The sequence below is a fragment of the Boleophthalmus pectinirostris genome, unplaced genomic scaffold (genome assembly GCF_026225935.1).
Source record: "Boleophthalmus pectinirostris isolate CB_2022bp ecotype Guang Dong unplaced genomic scaffold, ASM2622593v1 HiC_scaffold_5, whole genome shotgun sequence".
Taxonomy (NCBI): domain Eukaryota; kingdom Metazoa; phylum Chordata; class Actinopteri; order Gobiiformes; family Gobiidae; genus Boleophthalmus; species Boleophthalmus pectinirostris.
Genome location: NW_026571404.1, coordinates 32,245,498 through 32,269,435, shown reverse-complemented (window position 1 = coordinate 32,269,435; position 23,938 = coordinate 32,245,498). Strand labels below are relative to the sequence as shown.

The 23,938-nt window shown below is 40.1% G+C and overlaps 1 protein-coding gene across 1 annotated transcript; it reads left to right on the top strand.

Moving 5' to 3' along the window:
- The first annotated feature begins 970 nt into the window (after positions 1-970).
- chst3a (carbohydrate (chondroitin 6) sulfotransferase 3a) lies at positions 971-23,660 on the top strand. Its single transcript, XM_020939653.2, has 5 exons — positions 971-1,389; positions 10,312-10,472; positions 14,587-15,102; positions 17,170-17,425; positions 19,389-23,660. The coding sequence occupies exons 2-5, from the start codon at positions 10,393-10,395 to the stop codon at positions 19,827-19,829; spliced, it is 1,293 nt and encodes a 430-aa protein (XP_020795312.1). The 5' UTR covers positions 971-1,389; positions 10,312-10,392; the 3' UTR covers positions 19,830-23,660.
- Positions 23,661-23,938: the final 278 nt, after the last annotated feature.

The window sequence follows — 23,938 nt, the reverse complement described above, 5'->3', positions numbered from 1 at the left end:
AGTTCTGCAGGTGACAGTCCGCACTCAAGTGGAGATGCACGATAACTGAGAAGTGCCAGGTAAGGGTCAGAGTTACCATCCGCTGCTGGCTAGCTCCTGCCATTTCACTTATTATTTCCTCACATGTGGGTATTTGATAATACTCTCTCGATGTTCTCGTTCAGATCTTTTGGATCCATGCATGTTTTTAACTCTCCATTCTTTTTTTTTGTGACCACCATAGAGTTGATCTGTGGGCTCCTGAACCTTTTTAATTACTCCCAGATTGGTCATTCAGGCTAGTTCTTTTTTGAGAGAGTCACGCAGTGGGGCTGGGACCCTTCGAGGTGCACGTACAACTGGCTGTGCACCTTCTTTTAGCTGTATTTTATATGTAAAGGGAAGTGTACCAAAACCTTTGAAAACATCTGAAAACTGCTGTACTGTTGAGTCAGTATCAGATTTATCATGTTTCTCAATAACAGATAACACTGCGGCGCCCCCGTGTGGCACACGCCATTATAGCTGCTGATCATAACACCTTGCATTTGTAAATATCTGATCTAATGTCTGCTGTGTGGAACATGTCAGAGAAAGCAATGCAATCTCCATGGAAACAAACTGTGAGCAGACCCTCCACCAGAAAAGTGACACAGCGACTTTAAGTTACATAATGAGAAACTCAAAATAGTTTAAACGTGAAATGGACGCAGTTAACTCGAGTGTGTGCAGATCTGGTGTTTCTTTCCGTCTCTTTTTCTTTACATTCGTTCTTAGATGCTAAAGGAGCAGAGTGACCAAACAGCACTTCTCGTACCTGCTGCATACTTGCTGTTCTCGCACGTTTTCACACCCGCCCCCCTCCACCCCCTGATTGCGTCTGCAGTAGCGGGCCCTTCCTCTGACATGGGGGGTCTGTGTGCACAAATTGCAGGGTATTTGGAGTCACGTGGTCTGGCCTGCACAGGATGTCCCACACGGTGAGAGCGACTCGACAAGTGAAGCGTGGCCACTTCAACTCACTCACCGAAGTCTGCGCCTGCTCTTTAGCGGTGCGTAAAAGTTACCCGTAAAACTTTTATGGCGCTACACTTGACTTACTCTGGAACACAGCTTTATTACGCATCACCACGTGGTTTGATTCCTACGTAAAAACAGCAGCTTTGCAGAATTTTGGCTCGTTTTTGTATTTGTTTTTCTTTACACTTAGTTTTTTGACACGGATGTTTGTCCAAGACGCACACTCGGTGCTGCCTCTCCTCCGCGAGGGGGAAGGAGCCCGTGGACATAATGGACCACTGTGTATCCTTATTTGAGACAATGCAGCGGGTTGCTTCGGATTTGAGCAAGAAATCGTCGTTTTCCTTACGACGCTGGACGTTTAGCACCATGGACTGACACGGGCGACAGGTTTGTACCGACACTCATCCGTACATCTACACCATCACGATTTTATCAGTGAAAACGACTCTGCTAGGGGATATCCGCGTGCGTAACGAGCATATAAACACCGTTATGCAGAAGACACTACGCGCCAATGAACGATGAATGCGCCACTGTTACCGTAATGTTTGTTTTTATAACGCATCCCAGAAATACGATTGGACAAACGCGTCAACAGAACCCGTATCTTAATCAATTAGCGTACAAGTCACATCCCAGCGCGTTTACTTGTGAATATTCAAGCTGGAATGCGTGAACGAGCCATTTCCTCATCACGTATTAATGACATGCACAAGCGCTTATTAGTGCGTATTCAAACGGACTCAATTGAAGCGATGTTTGCGTCCATTGAGAAGTCCCATCCCCCTAAATCACCGCTTTATACTGGGGTGAAGAAGAGGAGGAAGGATGGGGGTAGTTCCCATTCACCAACGCGATGATGGAACAAGAAAAGAAAAGAAAAAAACAAAACAAAACGTGCGGTCAAATCTCGCAATCACGTCAAAAAAGATAGATGACGTCCTCTCAGATCTTACGCGTTAATTGTTTACAGTACCGGCTTTTCAGAGCGGGTAGCTGTGGTTCCATCGCCTCCTCCTCCTCGTTTTGAAGGCTGCAGCCATTAATGTAATTTGTACTGAGATGATAAACAGAGTGATGTGCCGTTTCTGCTTGAGTAGACCGAGTCAGATCGCAGAACGCTTCGCTGACTCCTGAATATGGAAAAGTACGCGCGCCCGCTTGACAGTTTGACGGCGATGGCGTATTAAAGCTTAGATAATTGGGTGATATTTAGTTACAGGGCACACACACACACACATATACACACACACACACACACACACACACACACACGAACACACTCCAAAACCGGCGTCTCTTTCTTTCTTAATGATATGCTTTGTAGACGTTATTCACTCCCCTGACAGATCCGAATTGTATTTACTTTTTGCCACTTAATATAACACACGTTGAGTTGCATCTCATTTCAAATTACGTTCCTTGTCAGTGTTTTTTTTTCCCCCACTGGGATTCAGACAGCTTAATATGAGTCAAATCTGACATTCTGGTTGGAGTCTGCATGTTCTCCCTGTGTCTGGATGGATAAATATATATATATAGGCTACACATTAGTCTTATGTTCCCTATAGCTACTGAGCGATTTCCATATGTCCACAGGGCTTATTATTAAGGCAAATTCTAGTTTATATCTCTAAATAATGGATTTTATTTATTTATTTTATTGGAATGTCTCTTGAAACGTGCCATCTAGTTTTTGAGGGGTCCAAAAACCACAACATTTTAGTAATACGCAATACAGTGAGCGATACAGGACCACATTCATACCATACTCACTACAACTGTACAACAACTCACCCTTATGTGATATAATACTCCCTACAACTGTAAAACAACTCACTATTATGTGATATAATACTCCCTACAACTGTACAACAACTCACCTTATGTAACAGATAATACTCCCTACAACTGTACAACAACTCACCATTATGAGATAATACTCCCTACAACTGTACAAGAACTCATCCTTATGTAACAGATAATACTCCCTACAACTGTACAACAACTCACCATATGCAACTGATAATACTCCCTACAACTGTACAACAACTCACACTTATGTAACAGATAATACTCCCTACAACTGTACAACAACTCACCTTATGTAACAGATAATACTCCTACAACTGTACAACTCACCCTTATGTAACAGATAATACTCCCTACAACTGTACAACTCACCTTATGTAACAGATAATACTCCCTACAACTGTACAACAACTCACCCTTATGTAACAGATAATACTCCCTACAACTGTACAAACAACTCACCCTTATGTAACAGATAATACTCCCTACAACTGTACAACAACTCATCCTTATGTAACAGATAATACTCCCTACAACTGTACAACAACTCACCTTATGTAACAGATAATACTCCCTACAACTGTACAAAGACTCACCTTTATGTAACAGATAATACTCCCTACAACTGTACAACAACTCACCTTATGTAACAGATAATACTCCCTACAACTGTCCAACAACTCTTTGTTATTTTATTATATTATATTGTGATGTGTGATCTACTGTGTCCGTATAATTTCCCTTGTGGATCAAAAAAGTTTATCAAAGTCTAAGTCTACAGTACAATATAATACAATCAACAAAATACAAAACTTGCAGGTTTACATTACAAAACATACACACACATACATACATACATACATACATACATACACACATACATACATACACACATACACACAGACACACAGACTTGCTCCCTCATGTACTCCTCATGCACTCCTATCAACCGGATTTATGTATAAAAAATTAAAAATAGTATACTTTATATAACAATGATGTAAACAAATATAAAATATTACTAGAACAAACTGAAAAATAAAAATAAAAAAGACAAACTAAAAACAAACAAGGAATTTTGAGACATGAAAACAAAGATGATTTAAATGAATTGAAAGATGTTAAAGTTTTTAAGGGTGTGGTTGTCTATTCCAATCTGAAGGGGCTTTGTACTGAAATGATCTGCGTCCAACTTCTTTGTAGATTCGGGGAACAGGGAAAGTGAGAGTGTGGGAGCTTCTAAGTGAATATGACGACGTTACTAGGACCAAATATTGATGTAGATAATGGGAACACTTAAAGTAAATACATATTAATTTAAAAATGTATTTTATCCAGTAAAATTTACATCTACTGTTGGGTTGTAGCCAGTTGAGTTTTCCAAATAAAATACAGTGATGGTTTGATGTGGGCATTTAGGAATAAATCTATACAAAGAGACTTGAAGAAAACCTTCAGTGTTTGAGATAGTGTATGTATCATGTGTATTTTGATAAATTGTGACAGTACAGACAATGATGGATAAACTAATTGAGTAATAATTATTTTCCTGACTTCTTGAGTGAAACAGTTAGCTGATCACTAAAGAGAACTTAATGTAGCCTATGGTTTATTATTTTATAGTCCCTTTATAAACCCAGATGTCCTCAACATTTGACTAATTCCTCAGTCTCAGTAACCTGAGAGGAGCAATGAGTGACAGAGCACAGAAAACAGAAGTGGGAGTTGGAGCAAGAAGTCAGATTTTCAATTGCGATCATCACTCTCCATACCTGATGTCTTCAGATCTCGGAAACTCAGCTGGCAGTGTCTGGTTAGAACTTGGATGTGAGATCATTGGGAATATCAAAAGCCACAGTGGAGTAGCAGTGAGTAGTGGAAACTCTTACTGTGTCCTTAGGCAGGACACTTCACCCACGTCACCTAGAGTGAAAGTGGTTTGTGCATGAGAGTTGGTGGCCGTTTCTCTTCAGTCAGTCTGTTACTAGATTTAAGTATTTATGCGTTGGTGTCTTGAAATGTGCTTGTATAAATGCTTTATTATTTAGGGATGGGACAAGATCTCGGGCACACATTCTGAAAATGATCTCGTGAGATTTTTTCCCATGTTTTTACGCTTGGATTGGACTGGCGAGAGAAGTTGTAGTCACAAAACGTAGCGCTACAGCAAAAACATTAAATAAAGTAAAATAAAAAATGGTGAGAATAAAATTAAGAACTTGATTACACAATTTATTCATAGTAAATAATGTGAAAATCTTGTCTTGTCTCGTTCTCGCAGATCTAGTTTTGTAGCCTGATTCATCAGCCGGTTTCACTTCGTAGAAACCGTCTGACCTCATAGCATTAGGATTTATTCGCTTAATGGTAGGTGGGTACTTTTTTATTTAACCAGTCGCTGCTATTTGGTCATGATGTATGTAATGCGCCAAATTCTGTCAGAAGAAGGGCAATAACATCTTTCCCCTTGATAAAATTCACCAAACATTCTCTTTATTCCGGCTTTAAATCCTCCATCTTAGGAATCGTTGACAACACAGAATGTCTGTCTTCGTCTCCATCCATCTCAACCGCTTTGTTTACTGTTGTTCTGTACCACAAAAGGGACCCAGACAGGTGCTTGAGTTTGACGTCATGGCTTCACAGCTCTTCGTTGATTGGTCGGTGCGCCGTCTACAACTTCCGGGATTCTTGCAAACTGTCTAGTGCAGGCGTGGGCAAACTTTTTGACTTGTGGGCCACAAAGGGCTCTAAAATTTGATGGAAGGGCCGGACCTGGAGCAAATGGATGGAGTTTTTTGGTAATCCATCTCATAAGAGAAAAAAATATCCCATATTATTGAAATATCCCATATTTAAACATTATTACAAAGCATTATAACAAAATATCTGTCTCTCAAGTCCCACAATATTTACTATTTATTGAAATGACTTTTAAAACACTGAAAATTATTATTATTATTCAAGTTCAGGGGGCCGGATTAAAAAGATGAAAGGGCCACATATGGCCCCCGGGCCTTAGTTTGCCCACCCCTGGTCTAGTGTATTCCAATTCCTGACCTAGACGCTGGAGAGAAATGGCCTGGCTACCAGTCGGGCGTCTCATCTCGTCTTGTGGAAAATGTATGTTGTCCCACCCCTATTATTATTGTAATTTCTTAGTACAATTTCTTCCTCCAAAGTTTGAACTCTTCTCCAAATCACATGCTTTTACCGACTGACCGTAGACGTCTCTGTTGTAAAGACCCAAGCTGATCACTGCCAAAAAACTGAATCTCCATCTTGATTAAAACTCAACGAACTGCACGTACCCTGATCTCTACGTGACAAGGCGTTTCACAGATCATCCTCGACAACCAGCCCAATCTTCATCACATCCGAAACCTGATTTGCCCTTTAATTTGCTTAGATATTTCTGTTCTAAATATTTCTGAACTGTGTGAGGAGTTCTGGGAAAAGCACAGGGTCCATTTGAGAGCGCACAGGTGGAGCTTTGTGGAGAAATTTCTTCACTTTCCACAGCGGGACAGGTCTGATCATAGGACTCCCTGTCTGAGGCTGCAGGGTGAGGCTGATGGAGCAGAGGAGCTGGACACAGGGAGGGTTCAGCCTAAGACAACATTGCGCTTTTGATTTGTGGCAGTTAGTTTTTGTCACGCCCCGTCCTCCTGCGTTCTCTTTACAGTGTTTCTTATTTATTTTGAGTCTCATTTCAGATACTTTCACTTCTGGTCCTGACATTCTAGGGCTGAGGTCGATTAAAGACATTCTTTGTCAGCTAAAAAACATGTCCTGCTGATATATTCGTTGACTAAATAGGAACGTGGCAAAATGGCTCTCAAAACTATTTCTGTGTGTTTCTCTTTATATCTGACCCGAACTGCACTCACAAGACAACACCTGCACAGAGGTTCATGCAAAAACTACTGTTTATGCAGAAAAAAGAACATCAAAACAACATATTTATATAAAGACAGGTTAAATTTGTGAATCATGAGTGTAATATGCATTTATTTATTTATTTTTTAACAAAATCTTCAACTGACTCACTTCTCCTTTCCACCATTGTCCCATATAAATCCTTTTAATCTGAATACATTTGTGGTCGACTAGATTAGGCTATGTTCAGACAGCCGGGCTTAACGCTCAATTCCGATGTTTTTGTGAAATCCGATGTTTTTGTGAGGTCGTTCACATTTCCAATTAAATGCGACTTGTATGCGATCCCCTGTGTGAACGTTAAACGGCCCGAAAGTGTCCCACATGTGCACTGGAGGACACGATGACGTCCACCGCAGCGAGCGTGCTCTGTGTTTACGGAAGTTGTCCAAACATGGACGCGAGCATTGATCACCTGGCGATTTTAAAGTTCCTCTCGTACCGGAGCCTGAACATGAACGACTTACTTAGGAGAAGGACGAGGTTTTTGGTCGTGGTGTTTTGTGGGGCAGCGGCAGCGGCAAAAGGAACGTGTAGATGCGCAGACGGAGCCAAGAGTGGTGAGTGGTGATGTGCTTTGCTTCAGTTACACGGAGTTCATCTACAATTTTCACCTACTTCAGCGCAGAATAGTGACGTTTGTGGCTTGTTGATGACGTGTAGGTCGGATGAATGCACTTTGACCGTTCACACTGAAGTCACATGTCAAAAGATCGGATATGTATCAGTTTCAGGAGCACATATCCAAGTGTCCTGTGTCGCATTTGAAAAAAATCGGATCTGTGTCGTTCAGACTGTCATTAAAAGATCAGATACAGGTCACATAGAGGCCAAAAAATCGTATTTGGGTCACTTCAGGCTGCAGTCTGAACGCAGCCTTAGAGATGGGTTTGACTAGTCAACTACTTGATAACTAATCATTAAGAATTTTGTCACATTTATTTTTAATTGACAAACTGAATGTAGATTGCTGTGTGTAGCGTAGTAACGAGGCTGCGTCTGACAAAAACACTGAAGTTGTGCCTCACAGTTCCCAGTTTTGACTCTGGCACAGCTTCTTGGAGATCACTGTATGACTCAGTGAGTGTGTTTACATGTACATCAGTGTCCCAGGTATGATCGGGTTTTTTGAATATCCCGGTTTTGTCATTGTGCATGTAAACGCAGTATCCCGGTTACTGCAACATGAAGTTGAGAGCACATGTGTAAAGAAATGTGTCAAAGCTGCATTAAACACATTATAATGTCAAATGAGCTGATGAGGCTCTATCGTAGTTATGGTTCATATTTTGTAAAGTTGAGTTTATTTATGCAAAATAATAATTGTAATAATAATGATAATAATTTTTATATGAATGTTAATTATTAACCGAAAATGAATCATTAATTCTCCTAATGATTGATTAAGAAAATGTAATCGAATGCTCATCCCTAGTCGACTAAAGACACCATCAACCGATTAATTGACAGCTGCCCTACTGCTTTCTCTTCTATGCAGTTACTTGCCTGACCAGCCAGTCCCAACATTTTGTTTGAATCCAGAAAGGACTTCAACTGGACCATAGAACGTGAAAAACCTCTGTCCAAACTTGAGATGATCCAACCAGATGCTAATTTGTATTATGTGTCTCTCAAATGCAGAAGACATCTCTTGACATCTCTTGAAAATTCTCATAAAATTCAGAACAAAATATATCACTTCTTTTACCTGAAATAAGTAATAGTTTGGTTCATCGATTGTTGATTCTGTAAAAATCTGCCCTCTTTCTTAGTACTTTATGTAGATTTTATATCCTTTTAAACATGTAAGCAGCCTTGTTTGTTTTTGACAAAAAAAAAAAAAAAAAACGGAGCCTGTGTTTCTCTGATTGGTTAATCGGCCTGTCAATCAAGGAGACATGATACATGATTCAGATCCACTTGTCTGTGTAAAGTTTTTTGGCTGAATGCTTCTCTCTGATGTGTCTCACCTGTATCATATTCCACAGAGCCTCCTAGTGCATATATTGTCCTCTTTGCCGTTGTTCTCTGCCAGTTTGTTTTATACCTTTTTGTGATAACGGTCCAGCCATTCCTAAAGCTTCTTGAGGATTTTTGTGTTTTTGACCTTTGCCTGTATTTGTACTGTGTTTTGGTCTGTGTTTGGATACATCTGCCTTATTCAATCCACCTGCATTTTCAGTGAGTCATTGCATTTTGTCTTCAATTGTGTAGCATTTTATAACATATTAGTCAATGCAGTTTGCATGTTCTCTCTGCGTCTTGATGGCTTTCCTCGGTTTATGCACAATAGTCAAAAACCCTGGTACTCCCCCTGCACCACCATTACCAAAATATTACTATAATAGTTTTAGCACCAGTTAGTATCTTTTGCAACAGGGCCCGACCATCTCAGATTTGACTGAAAAAATTCTAGGTAAGGTAATTTACAATAGTTGAGTAATCAAATAAAGCATTTTGTTGAATTTAAACTGTGTCATGAAATAAAAGTGTTTTCTAAGCTTCTGAAAAGTGCCTTTATGGTCCATGAATGCTCTGCATGTATGCAGACACCACATTTCAAAACTTCATTTTGCAAAAATAAGGCAGAACACCATCACAGATTTTGGATATGTTAAAAACAGACATCTAGTCTTTCTAAAACAGTCCATTTTATGTTGGTGGATGCTGTCATTTATTTGGTATAACAAGGTAAAGATGGCACTAAATGTATTTTTTCCATTTTTAACTCTTAATATCTTCTAGAGTGTTCATCACAGAGAATCAGTTTTAAAATACAAAGTACACAGTGTGTGTGGGAAAGTGTATGTTCAGTATCAAAGCTCTGTGATGTTGATATGAAATTGCACTTTCCACAGCCCTTCAAAGATGCCCTCGTGTTTGAAGAGTAGAATTTTTAAGCAAATTCAAGCCCCCAGAAATCTGTGATAAACCAAAAGCACATGTGTAAAAGTCCATCTTAACCCTTGAAAATTTGAAGGACCTACCTTAAATAGTCTTGGAAAACTCTGCTCAAAACAGGTCAGGTGATAGTTGACAAAGTTGACCATTTTAATTACAAAACTGTAAGGAGTTGGGAGCTAAAATTTGGGACTTTTCCTATTAGAAAGTGTTTGAACTTCCTAGAATTTTTTCAGTCAAATCTGAGATGGTCGCGCAGGGACATTTGGAGATTTGGTGTGGAATGACCCAACATCTATTTGACTTTTTTGACCTTTTAAACATGTTATGTTGTAAACCGTTGTCCCCTCCTCAAAAGGTTATGTGGAGCTGCTTTTTTCTTCATTCACACTCATTTCATTAATCCATTCATCTAAAGTTGTCTTTTCTGAGCACTCAAAAATGCTCTGTTTGCATTTTGCCTGTTTAGTTGTGTTATAGATAAAACTCCAGACTTCTTTTATCATCACCTGACTCATTCTTCAGTCAAATTGCATTCACAACCAGCCAATAACATGACTTAACATAAGCATTCACAAGGTTAAGGACTTAATTCATGCTAAATTCATACTTAAAAAAGTATTCTTAGTTCCTGTTACTTTTTTTTTTTTTTTGCAGTATGAAGCTCCGGATGCTCTACCACAAACCGTGAGGGCTCTGTGTGTTGTAGAGTTTCATGAACAAAGTGAAGACTCAAGAATGAAGACCAAATATGCCATTGTCTTCATCTGTATCGTGGCCCTGGTCATCATCGAGAAGGAGAGCAACATCATATCCAGGTAAGAAGACACGACTAGACTTTATGATACACTGTAGGGCATCACTGAAGAGGAGATGGAGAGGCTGAGGAGGAAGATAGTTCTGCTGCTGGGCTGATAATGGATTAGGTCGTAATGGACTGTGTCTGAAACTTGGTAGAATTTATGCCTTAAAGATGTACTACGTAGCTATATATCACTGCTGTGCCGGGAGTGTTTCACAGTGTGGCATTAAACTGATCGAACATGCACTTATGAAATGACATCTTAGCTTGCTCGCATCCAGGGGTGTAGTGGGCGTGGTACATGGGGGTGCGCTGTCCACCCACTTCTCCCGATGTGAGATATAAAAAATAGCTACAACTTAAATGTCAAACCGGAACTATTGGCAATGGTGAAAACAACCTGCAGAGGCTCATGATATCTGCACTACTGTCCTATACTGCTACTACACTACTGACCTGAGACATGAGGAACCAGGACTAAACCAGGACTAAACACAGTGTAAACCAGATCTAAACCAGGTCTAAACCAGGACTGATCCAGGACTGAGCATCGGGATGGGCCCGCGCAGACTGTAGGGTGACTGTAGGAGAAAGGACCAGCGCAGAGCTCCACGCCCCACGGGGCTCAGCGCAGCCGTCATCTGATCGCAGACACCCTGCTCCACAGGCTCGGGGTTCTCCCTCTCTCTCTCTCAAGTCCAAGATTAGTCCTGGTTTAGTCTTAGACCTGGTTTAGACCTGGTTTATTCCTGTTAGACCTGGTTTGGTCCTGATTCAGTCCTGGTTTAGTCCTTCTGGTTAAAGTGCACCTTTAGCCATAAAAGAAACTTATATTTTTTAATTTTGGTGAAGGTTAACTAGAAAGCATGCATCCTTACCTGCATCTTTACTCTGAGCAGGCTTGCATCTCCACAAACCTGACTCTTACTTGGCCTGGAACAGGGCCACTTCCTGCTTTTCCATGGAAATGTTGATCCTTTGGCTCCTGTTATATTCCATGGTATGGCATAAAACAAAAAATTCTATCTATCCATGGATAATGTTGGTATGGTTTTAACTATATTTAGAAAGTTACGTACTGTATCTTTAAGAATAAATAAAAATACATATATAGCTGTTACGATCTGAAGGGCAACATATTTAAAAGGACACAGAAGAGTTAGCTTTTAATTTCTTTTATTTTTGATCTTGTTTCCTTGTTTGTTCTTTTTTAACGGGTTTAAAGAAATTTATGACCCAAAATGAATCGCAACATACTTACAAAGGACACGGAGACAACGTTAAGGGTTAAAGTTGTTTTATTCCCTTAACCCTTTGCCTAAAAAGTAGCAAAACAAAGTAATAAAGGAAAGGTGGACCTGATGATCCGGTTAAACAGAACAAAAAGGTGCGACACTGGGCCAACCCCATACAGGGCCACAGAGAAAAACAAAAGCGCCCAAACGTAAAAATAGTATACATAAAATAAAGTGACAAAAAAGGAAATAATTACACAATCCTTGATTTATAAAACATTTTGAAGCCAACTTTATCTGGGTTGATTTGTAAAATATTAAATGACCAACAAAGCGCTTGCGATTCAAAACACCACAGACTGTCATAAATAATCAAACGCAGCATATGTAGTCTTTACGAGGCAGCTTCAGTGTGTGGACGTCTAATTGATCCAATGGGACGACTCTATGATGTGAAGCATACGTTCTAATGATGGAAATACATAAACATAAGGCATTTACTCCACAGGGGACACAGTATATGAAACGTGTGAGCTCAGGTCTACATCAGTGTGTGGATGAAGACTTAACATGCAGTGAAGGTTAGAATTACATGTGCCACTGACTCATGTAATTCTAACTTCACATGGTCATAACAAAAGGCATAAATATATCAACACTGATATTATCGTTTTATGGTAAGTCAAACAAAATGAAGTTATTGCAAATTATACAGTCAGTGGAGTCAAAAATGTGTAATAAAAATGGAATTAGAGTGCAGTTATGGACTTTGGAAAGGAAACTATGCAGATGAGATCATGAACACTGGTACTGGGAAAACAAATCATTTCTATTGAAATTTTGACTAGCATAAAATATGAAACTAAGTGACCAAGGAGCTCCTTCGTTCATAAAAATACAGAGATGTCATCATGAACTTGCCAGGAAAGGGCAGGTCTGATTTTGGTGATTAAATCCTTGGTTGAAATTTTAGAGTGCAGATTTGGTGACTTGATTTATGGTTAATCTGATTACTTGCCTATTCACATGAACCAAAAATTTGCACAACATATTCTGTGTCAACACACTGTTTTCACAATAGCTTCAGGAAGTGGTGCCATTATTCAACCCAAAAAACATGGTGCCCTGCCATGCCCTCGATCTTACCGCTATTGCAATTGTTGGCCGTGGGGCTGTAAACAAGTACAAGCTGTACTGTGTCCAAATATCAGGTGGCGTGGAGCAAACTGAGGGTGTGGTGGGGCATGTTCGGTGAATTGCCAGAATCGTAAAAATAAATATCAAACTAGTTCACTGAAAAACATAATATATATATGTATATATATTAATATAATAATAAATGCATAATATTCACATGTGCTGTCCGGGATGTTCATGGGCCATCCAGATGCCCTCCCGCAGCACAGCACAGCCCCTGACCCCCTCCCTGTATTGTCTCAGCTCTGTTCTACAGTTTGGTTTGATCATGATCTGTACAAAAGCTGCTCATTCACATGAGGCTGTTTACAGCACTATCTTAAAGTGTATTTTCGTATCCTGTCTGCAGGGTGCTGCTCATGGCGTGACACCTCCTTCTGCGAGCGCAGATTGTGCATTCACTCTCCCTGTGTGTTAATGGTTTAATCCATGTCTGTGCACAAAGTGGCAAAATCAGAAACATTTATCAGAAATATTTATATGACAATAAATGTATTCCATAATTTGCTGACCTGTTTGGGACCAAATGCAGTGGACACCTGTGAGACGAGAATGTGAGTGGTCAGCAGAAGCAGCAGTGGAAATACGTACCTCAAATGAGAGACATGGGACAGGTGGGAGCAGGTGTGACCAGGGGGAGAGAGGAGATCAGTGGCTTGAGATTGGTTGAGATGTCATCAACATATATGTACTTGTACCGTCCCACTCCAGTCTCAAGCAGCAAAGTACTGCCCGACCTGGACGAGCCCCCTCTTTAACACTAGCGCTAAGATCGAGGGCAAGATAGGACCCCTGATGTTGTCAGTTGAAAAGACTTCACCTTAATATTGCAAGTGTGTGGAGCCAATCACTAACAAATAATGATAAAGTTCAACATTTGTGGATCATAAGTTGCAAGACTCCTTTCAAAAACAGTGAGTCTCCCATAGAGTTATGATGGTCCCTAACCTCCATCTGAAATGATGGAGAATACCAAAAAGAACTGACAGCTGAAAGCACAACAGGTGAGCTGATTTGTGATGCTAACCCAAGTCCCTCTTAAATAACATTACATTCTCACCTTTTTGTTGAAAATAAAATAAATGGGCCTGTAAACGCTTATATTAATCACATCATCTGCTGAATTTGCTATGTTTTCAGATTATCTTAAAACCTTTTTGATTCTGTTTGCTGATGAGTGTTATGTATTCATTGGTCTGCCATAAACATACATGCAGAACCTCCAATGCGATGTCACTGCAAAGTATCACTAGTTTGTCATTCAGACCGCAACCATTTAAGTTGCCTGTATGTTTATATTGTACATCTGCCTGTTTAATCTTGTATGGATCTAACAATAACTGAAATATCGTGATATCGTATCGTCAAAGGTCTCTCAATAATATCATGGGCCATCACAATATATCAAATTACAAGTCTCTTCGCTCAATTGCATAGTTATGGTGCAGCAACAGCTAAAAAAACAAGAAGGAACTACATAGACCATGATCCTTTGCTCCATTTCAATGCAGACTACATGAAGAAATAACTGTTATAAGCACTTTTAGTCTTGTCAGGGCATTTTAAGAGGAAAAAGAAGCATATTCACAGTTTTGCCTCCACAAAATATCGCAATAAATATCATATCATGAGATGCATCTTGTGAAAATATCGTACCGAGAGATTTGGATATTTTTACATCCCTATTATCTTTGCCAGGGTGTCGGATAAGCTGATCCAGAGACAGAACCCCGTGCAGACCCCTCAGACTCCCGTGGACTACAACACCACCAACAGGGCCTTCAGCATGTTCAAACTCCTGCTCTCCAAACTCACCAACGCAAACTTCTCCGACCTCCTTGACGACCAGGAGAACCAGGCGTGGAGCAGATCCGGGGGTCAGAAACACATCCTGCTCCTGGCCACCACCCGCACCGGCTCCTCGTTCGTGGGGGAGTTCTTCAACCAGCACGGGGACGGGATGTTCTACCTGTTCGAGCCCCTGTGGCACGTGGAGCGGATGCTGTCTAGCGTCGCCGAGAGCAACAATGGGAGCGGGGGTATCTACAGGGACGTGCTCCAGGGGCTGTTTGTGTGCGACTTCAGCCCCCTGGAGAAGTTCATCTCTCCGTCACCTCAGGATCACGTGACTGCTGCACTTTTCAGGAGGGAGTCCAGTTTGTCTCTGTGTGAGGAGCCGGTGTGCACGCCGCCGGTGAAGGACGTGTTCGAGAGGTGAGGAGGGGTGGTGGGGCTGGAGGACTTTCACAGAAGGCCTCATGTTAGAGATATTTGCGCTTTTCGATCTTAAAGGTGCAATGGGTAACTTTCTGGTGAAGGGTCCGTCAAATGCTTTCCTCCATGGTGATGTTATTGCTTTGTCTGACATGTTTCACAGTAAACCTTTACGTCTTCATGGAGACTGAGCCATGCCAGGCCAAGCTACTGGTCAGATCTGTGGAGACAGGTAGCTGTGCTCACAGTTACAGTAAAATGCCTGTTTTTCTAAGTATTCTTGAGCTATAAAACCACATGTGATTGAATTCTCGTACATGTAAAGTAGATCTGTTTAATGTCATACTGTGGAACATTTGAAGTAGAGCAAGGGCATATCCATAGAAACAAGGTGACGCACCCCATACCGAAAAGTTACATAGTCCCCCTTTAAATCTTAAACCTGGTGTTTCAATACACACAAAGCTCAATTTGAAGCTGAATTCAAAGAGATAACAGCACTAAAGGTGACTATAAGAGCTGTGGATGAGTTTGTAGTGAATTTAAATGACATAGTTTAAGCAAAATAATGAAAATTGGCCAATATATCATCTCCAAAAATATCGACAGAGCTTATCGACCATTGGTTTCTTTGGATTCTAAACATTTGGTATCAACATTGGCGATAAAAAAAACATTAATTGATCTCTTTAAAGATGCAAAAAACCCAAGACATTCACTGGTTAAAATGCAATGCATTTTATTAAAATTTTTATTTTAACTAGTGAGTGCCTTGGGTGCTTTGCATCTTTAAACTGACTTCCCTTCCCCAAACAGCACCACTGTGTTCTATCTACTGTGTATTATCCTCTGGAGGTCCAGGAAGCACTGCTTTTGAAACATTTTTATATTAATTGATCTCTACCTTAAACTGAAGCCCAACTGATGGATGCATTTAACACAGTTTTGACAGAACCAGTGTTCATTTAATAAGACTCGCAAGCTAAATTTTGGATTATTTTTGTTATGTTTTGTTATATGTTATATTAATTTGAGATTTTAGTGGTAGAATTACACCATATGCATATTAATTATACAGCCAAATATGCAGTCAAAAGTATAACCAAAATTGCTCTTCAAGCCATTGTCTGGACACACCTGGACAAGTGCAATGTGTTATTTTGACTAACTTTTTAAAATTTATTTATTTATTTAACTTTTTTTTTTTTTTTTTTAACATTTAATAACCCAGGAGGTCCCAGTGAGATTCAGAATCTCTTTTTCAAGAGACCTGGTCAAAGTAGCAGCCAGTACAAACAATACAAAATGAAATGAAATCACAAAATATGATTTTATAAAACCATTTGCATCTCTCAAGAAAAACATACACACGTCTCGGTCACCACACTTTTTACAATTTGTTTTGAAATTATCAAGTGACACCAGAGTTTCCAATTTTGAGATATTTCTGTAAATGATTCTAAGACCATGGAGCTGTACAGGAAAAGACAAAGTTTTCCAGCTCAGAGAGGCACAGCCAGTAACTACTTGAGCTGATACGAAGGAGATTACACAGTTTAATGATAACAGCAGTTTAAGATCTGCATCTAGAGCCACAGCACCACTCACTTAAATGACTTTATACTTCCTCTTTAAAAGCATGCACTACATTTGACTTCACCCACGTTTATCTCAGTGAGGGGAAACTATAGTGAATAAACAATGAAAATATCAGCACAAGTAGGTATGTTTACTGATATGAGTAAGAAGTCAGCCCTTCTCAAGAGGAAGTGAACTGTTTCCGTCTTGCACCTTACCACATTTACCATAGACCGTCATCAACCCACATCAACTATTAAATGACACTGCATTATAAGTGAGTTTTATTTTCATGAGTTAAAGGTCATATACTGTATTATACAAAATTGACTCTTGTGTGCTTATAGTCATGTTATAATACTGTTACACAATCAAAAACAGACCTGGAGTTGTGTTTTGTTTCATTCACATGTTTGAGTAATCCTTTATTAGTATGTAAAATGTAAGCCTGCACATATCTGATGATTTGTTTTGTTTCTTTATTTTGAGGTATCACTGTAAGAGTAGACGCTGTGGCCCCCTGAACCTCACCCTGGCCTCGGAGTCGTGTCTGTCCAAACAGCACCACGCCATAAAGACTGTGCGCGTCAGGCAGCTGGACTCACTACAGTCCCTGGTGGAGGACCCCCGCCTTGACATCCGCATCATCCAGCTGGTGCGGGACCCTCGAGCCATCCTGGCCTCTCGCATGGTGGCCTTCTCCTCCAAGTACCAGACGTGGAAGACCTGGGCGCTGGACGGCCAGGTGCTGCTCACTTTCATTTACTAACCATTCAAACAAAGCTTCTCGCTCTCAGGTTAATGATTTTTTTAAAAGGTGACTTTTTGGACTTAAAGCTTTGGTCAAATGTTTTTTCTTTCAACTAGTGAAGGTTAGATTTACATAGGCTGCTAAGATTCTTATTTAGTGGGAGAGCTCCCAGTCAAATCACAAACACTGCAGCTCCAGCCCATTCTAAAAATGAACAAATACAACTGGTGAGCACAAAATACACACTTCAACACAAATATGTGAGTCTAGTAACTGTTACATTTCCCTAAATTCAGATGGGTGTGATTGACAGGTCAATTAGCCAATCAGGGAAATGCATGATCTGTCTGTGTCAAAACAAATATGACTGCTCACGAGGGCAAAAGAAAAGAACAGAATCACAAAGGACTGACAAAAACACTAAATTCAGTTTAGTTTAGAAAAATGTCATTTTGTGACCGATGAGCTCTTTTGTTTAACAAAAGAAAAACAAATCTGATTGCATTATCATGTTTAATTTTGGCTCAAGACGTGATGAAGGTTCCTCTGTATAAGTAACACAGAGAGATATCATCCTGAATTTGTCAGGCAATAGAACAGTGTTTCCCAAACTGTTTTCTGGGGACCCATATTTTAAAAGTCACAAACCTTCATGGCCCAAGTCAATAGATATTATTCGTAAATCACAAAATAAAGGTGGATTTGAGCATTATTGAACTTTAATGAGGATATTTTATTGTTGACTGAGTGATCGTGTCTCTGAACAATTAGTATTACTCAAGTTTTAAACAATAAAAAACAGTCATTGAACCAACAATAAAAGGATCCATAATTCGCCTATTTGGACATTAAATGTTGCCCATTTCTTTTTCTTTTCAACATTCAACTGAACCAGCAATATTGGAACAAAACAGTCAATCAAATAATTACAAAAAGATTAGAAATTATACAAAACATGTCTTAACATTACAAACAACATGAAGACTGTGACAGGGCAACCCCCTGAGGGTCACGACCCAGTCTTTGGGAAACAGTGAAATAGAGGGATTATCAGACTTTGCGCTCTACTGCACATTTCTAGAGTTCAGGGGGCAAGCTCCTGGGGGCGGGGCAAGGTATGTCGATCAGATATTTGTGGATGCCATTTCTACTCATCATTTACGCACCCCCCTGCATTTAACACATATGGGTCATGAAGGAGTATCCCACTCACTAATGTTAATTTAGCATAACTTATTTCATCACACGGTGCATTGCAACATCTGAAACTAGTGTTGCAACTTCATGTTAACCACACAGACAGCGGCGCTTTCTGTACTCAGGCTGCACGCACATCTGCTGTGTTCCTAAACAAATACCATATTTTACGGGCTATTAGGTGCTCTGGTCATTAAACGCTCTATTTTCAGACTTTTTTCACAAATAAACGGCACCGGACTTTAAACACAACAGTTGGATGGGTCAGTGGTTTTGTTTGTTTGTGGCGTTCACGGTGACTCTGGGCTTTGTTCAGTTGTGGCGTGTAGGGAGGGTGCTGTCTGGGACCGCTGGATTGTCGGCGTGTTTGCAGTGACATTGTAGCTCAGAGTGTCACATTGGACTCGCTTTTTCGGTTCGTTCCTCCGTTCCGTTCCTTGTCCGTGTGGAGTGATGAGTGTGGCTGTGGGTGTGTTTCAGTGGATGGTCGCTGTCTGCTCTGTGCGTGTTTGCATGTGCTGCGGGTGGTGTGGCTTTGTAGTTTACTGAAGTTGTGCTGGGACACCTAAGTGGATTCATGTATAGGGCGCACTGGATTGTGGGGTGCGGGGTTTTTTGATGGGGTTAGAGGGTTAAGAGCGCATCTAATAGCCTGGAAAATACAGTAATGTATCTACTTTGGACAATTTGTTTTTAATGCATTTTTAGTGTTTTGCTCATGCCTCAAGAAAGTAATGTAATTTGATTTATTTCATTGCAGGTGCCAGAAGACGACGAGGAGGTGAAGAGACTAAAGGGAAACTGTGATCACATCCGGATGTCGGCGGAGGTGGGACTGAGCCAACCACACTGGCTCCGGGGCCGCTACATGCTAGTGCGCTACGAGGACATAGCACGCTTCCCCATGGAGAAAGCCCAGGAGATGTACCGCTTCACCGGGATACCTTTTACCGATAAAGCCCGAGACTGGATTGTGAGGAATACCCAGACCACCCAGGGCACTAGTGGGATCTACTCCACCCAGAAGAACTCATCGGAGCAGGCGGAGAAGTGGAGATTCAACATCCCCTTCACGCTGGCTCAGGCGGTGCAGAGGGTGTGTGGACCCACCATGACTCTGTTTGGATACAAGTTTGTCCACGATGAAAAGACGCTGGTGAATAAATCCATAAGTCTGCTAGAGGAGAAGATGTTCTACTGATGCAAGCAAAGACTTCATGTAGCTAAAGGGAGATGGGTCGGCACTTTATATTACAGCTAAGTAATCTGTAATAATAACTTTAGATAGAAAATAAGCCATTCTGAGTCAACGTGGAATAGTGGCTTAAAGCACGTGTGATTAAATATAGTGTAATGTGCAGCTATCCATAGGAGGTTCCGACAGCTGCATGGCTCTCTGTTGTGATGGTGTTTACGGCGACATCAGCTCCCATTGGTCAACCAGTTTATTAATATGGACGTCAGCTGACTTGTTTCTTTTATTAAGTTGTTTAATATTAATATTGCCAAAATATAACATAATGACTGACAGGTAGGGGTGTAACGGTACACAAAAATCATGGTTTTGAGGTCATAGTTTGGTTCATTTTCGGTACAGTGTGGGAACAAACCAACAATTTGTTTTAACATTATACAAACAGGAAAATAAAAGAAATGCAAAGTACTGCTCGGTAATACTTATAAGTTAAATAAAGTATTCTCAAATAAGCAAAAATGTATAAACAAATGTATGAAATATAAAAAAATAAAAATCCTTGTAAACAGTAAACAAAACTTTTTGAAAAGTAAAGCGCAGCACTAACGGTTCTGACAAAAGACCGTAGTTTTCACGTAGGACTCGCGTGGTTCGGAAGGACATAGTCAAGGACTAGCCGCCCAGGCTATAAAGCGATGCGAGAAACACTGCTATTCCAATCATGGACGAGTTCCCTTGTGAATATTAAAGAGCTGAGCCTTCCGTATAGCTGCACATGTAGTGGTGGAATGTAAACACACACAAATTGCGCAAAGTCAGTCTTGCACAACCACGCACCGAACTGAATGTCCCGTATCGAAACAGTTCGGCACAAATACATTTACCATTACACCCCTACTGACAGGTGTTATAGATTATAGCTCTAAAGCAGACACAAGAACAGTATGTCTTGGTGGAAGTCTACCAACCAAAGGATCGCTGATTCGACCCTTGCACACTCAGAGGTCGGTAGAGTGGCCAAAAATTGTACTGAAGTAAGAGTAATGTCACTTCAAAGTAATATTACTGAAGTAGATGTGTATTTAGTGGTTCAAGAAATTAGAGTAAAATATATATTTGGGAAAAAGAGTAGTATCTGATGTATAAATTGAGGTTAATGTACAGAAATCTGAAGGACAAAACATTACATAATTACACAGTGGGAAGAGGAACCAAAACGTTTAATTAAGAATAATGTTGTGGATTTCTACTAGGAAACTATTAAGGAATAATGTTACTGCAATAAAAATATTACTTTAGCAGGAGTGAAAGTATGCTACTAGAGAAATACTCTAAAAGGTACGAATTCTTTAAAAAGTAACTCAAGTGTTTCAGTTACTTGGCCTTTGCTTTGGACATAAGAACTCAGTTTGATGAGAGTAATGCTCAGAGTCTGATGATCCTTTATAGAGTTACCTGTGACATAACAATCCAGGGAGATTTTTGACTGATTTCTCAAGCTCAACAGAATTAATTAAACAAGAATAAATATGGTATGTTTTTGACAAGGGAACAGTGTTTAAAAGCTTTATTAAATTGCATAATGTGAATTTTTATTTAATTGTGGTGAGAGTGATTACCCGTCTCATTGGTTTTATCTCGTGCTGTAATATAAAGTGCTACTAGATTACAGGTTACAGTCATGTTAACAACAGGAAACTCCCATGCCATACTCACCAATAATGTGCCTCTGGTTTGGAGCTAAAGTCTCCAGATGTGACCATATTTATTATTTGGACTTGATGTTTGAAGCCAGGTCTGGTACTGAAGCTTTTTGGGAGGTTCATGTGGCAAAAGTCAGTTAATGTACTAAAATATGAGGAACAAGGTTCGACTGTGGCTGATTTTGATAAGAAAAGCAACAAAGGGAAATATAGTGATGCAACTGCTCCATTGTGAAGTGTCTTTTGTAAGAAGTGCCACAATCACTACTTGGACAAACGTGCAGACATACTAATGATGTTTATCACTGTGTTCCCATGGTATAAAGTGAAATGCTTTTTTTGAACTTTTGTGAATCCAACAATTGTAATGCCCTAGTTTCAGACAAGTGTCAGCTCTTCGTCCCACAGCTGTACTTTCTCACATGTGTGGGGGCTGTGGCTGTGTCGATATTTTACATGTGACAAACCAGATAATTTGCGTAAAATTTAAAGTTAAGAAATCTTACCTAAGGCAGAATACCCAAATAAACATTCATATTGTTAATGGCAGGTTCACTAACTCCGGGCTCAAACTGAACACACGGCTGTGTGGTTCTTTCCGTTGACAGTCTATTTTGGGCGAATACCAGAGCCAGACGCAGCATTTTCCCTTAAGAAATGAAGAGTTACCAGGAGAGCATGTGAGCAGCTTTAAGCACACAGGAGTCACAGATTAAACCTCATACAGTCACAGTTAAACTTTCACACAGAGTCACAGGTAAAGCCTGGCACAGAGTCACAGCTAAACTTTCACACAGAGTCACAGCCAAATGTTCACACAGAGTCGCAGCCAAAATTTCACACAGTCACAGCTAAACTTTCACAGAGTCACAGTTAAACTTTCACACAGTCACAGTTAAACTTTCACTCAGAGTCACAGCTAAAGCCTTACACAGGAGTCAAAGCTAAAGTCTCACACAAGAGTCACAACTAAAGCCTCAAACACAGGAGTCACAGCTAAAGCTTTGCACAGAGTCACAGCGAAACTTTCACACAGTCACAGCTAAAGTCTCACACAGAGTCACATCCAAACCTTTACACAGAGTCACAGCTAAAGTCTCACACAGAGTCACAGCTATAGTCGCAGACAGGAGTCACAGCTAAAGCCTCACACAGGAGTCACAACTAAACTTTCACACAGGAGTCAAAGCTAAAGCCTCACACAGGATTCACAGTTGAACCCTCACACAGGAGTCATAACTAAACCCTCACTTACAAGTCACAGCTAAAGCCTCACACACAGGAACCAAAGCTAAAGCCTCTCAATGGAGTCACAGCTGGACCAGTGCAGTCTTGGCGTAAGGAGCATTAGATCATCACTATGAGAAACAGCTTTTTCTGATGAAAATGGGTTCTGCCACCAGTCTCAAGCCATCACAATATTCTCCATGTTTTTGAGAGACCGAAAATACTACATTGCAACACATTTGGCATCCACTTGCTGAAATTTGCACCCAAAATGAAAAAAAAAAAAAGACCTGGCTATGCAGATACTTGCTTGAGGACCCAGCAGATAGAATTTCACATTTCATAATTAACACATTAACACATAATAAAACACAAAAATAATCGTCTCTCTTGGCTGCTGCTGGGAGTGACTTGAATAAGGCTAATAACAGTAGCTGCTTGTGTCAGAATAGTCTCTCACGAAGGAGACGGCCAAAGTTACTCAAAAAAAAAGTATGTGAAAATGTATGAAACCTGTGTGCTATGAGAAAGAGCAAATTACAGTGTCAAAAAGCTGAGCCTGAATAATAGCATTTAGTTCATTTACATTGTTTTCAATATGATCTATTACATCGACAGCTATGCACCAACTATGGTATATTTCCATTTGATCTCAGGTAAAATCCTCAATATGAAATAATGCCATCAAAAGTCGAAGTATATCGTGTAACCTCACCTTCTCACTTTAGCCTCATGTTTACCAAATGCGGTGTGAAGCCATCAGATTCAATGCAATTCAAATGAGACGGATATGAATTATGGATATTTATATTTATGTGACCTAGAAGAGATTTTCTGTTTTCATCAAATGTGTCGACAACAGGTGCTGATGCTTTTTGCAATAAAAATACAGTAGCAGAATCTTGAAGCTGAATGTATTGAATTTCATTTGTTCTAGTGTCATCTTTACATTTGTATATCTTAAAACGTGTGAGTGTGCCCCAAATACTAATGAATCTCCATCGGATTACTGAAGATACAAGTGAAGATAAAAAATAAAATAAACGCCAGTGTTTTTCTTGTGGGAAATAGTATGAAGTAAGGTGCTTAAATGGTTCTAGCTCCTTCTGATTAGTGTTAACAAAACTGTAAGTAGCCTTCGATCTTACAATTTAGAAGATATAATCACAACTGAATCTGTGTTGC

Bases quoted from the DNA above. Each gene is read 5' to 3' on its own strand.
- chst3a (XM_020939653.2), top strand. From the start codon at position 10,393: ATGAAGACCAAATATGCCATTGTCTTCATCTGTATCGTGGCCCTGGTC. The intron at 15,103-17,169 runs GTGAGGAGGGGT...CTTTATTTTGAG, and splicing joins GTGAAGGACGTGTTCGAGAG to GTATCACTGTAAGAGTAGAC. The intron at 17,426-19,388 runs GTGCTGCTCACT...ATTTCATTGCAG, and splicing joins CCTGGGCGCTGGACGGCCAG to GTGCCAGAAGACGACGAGGA.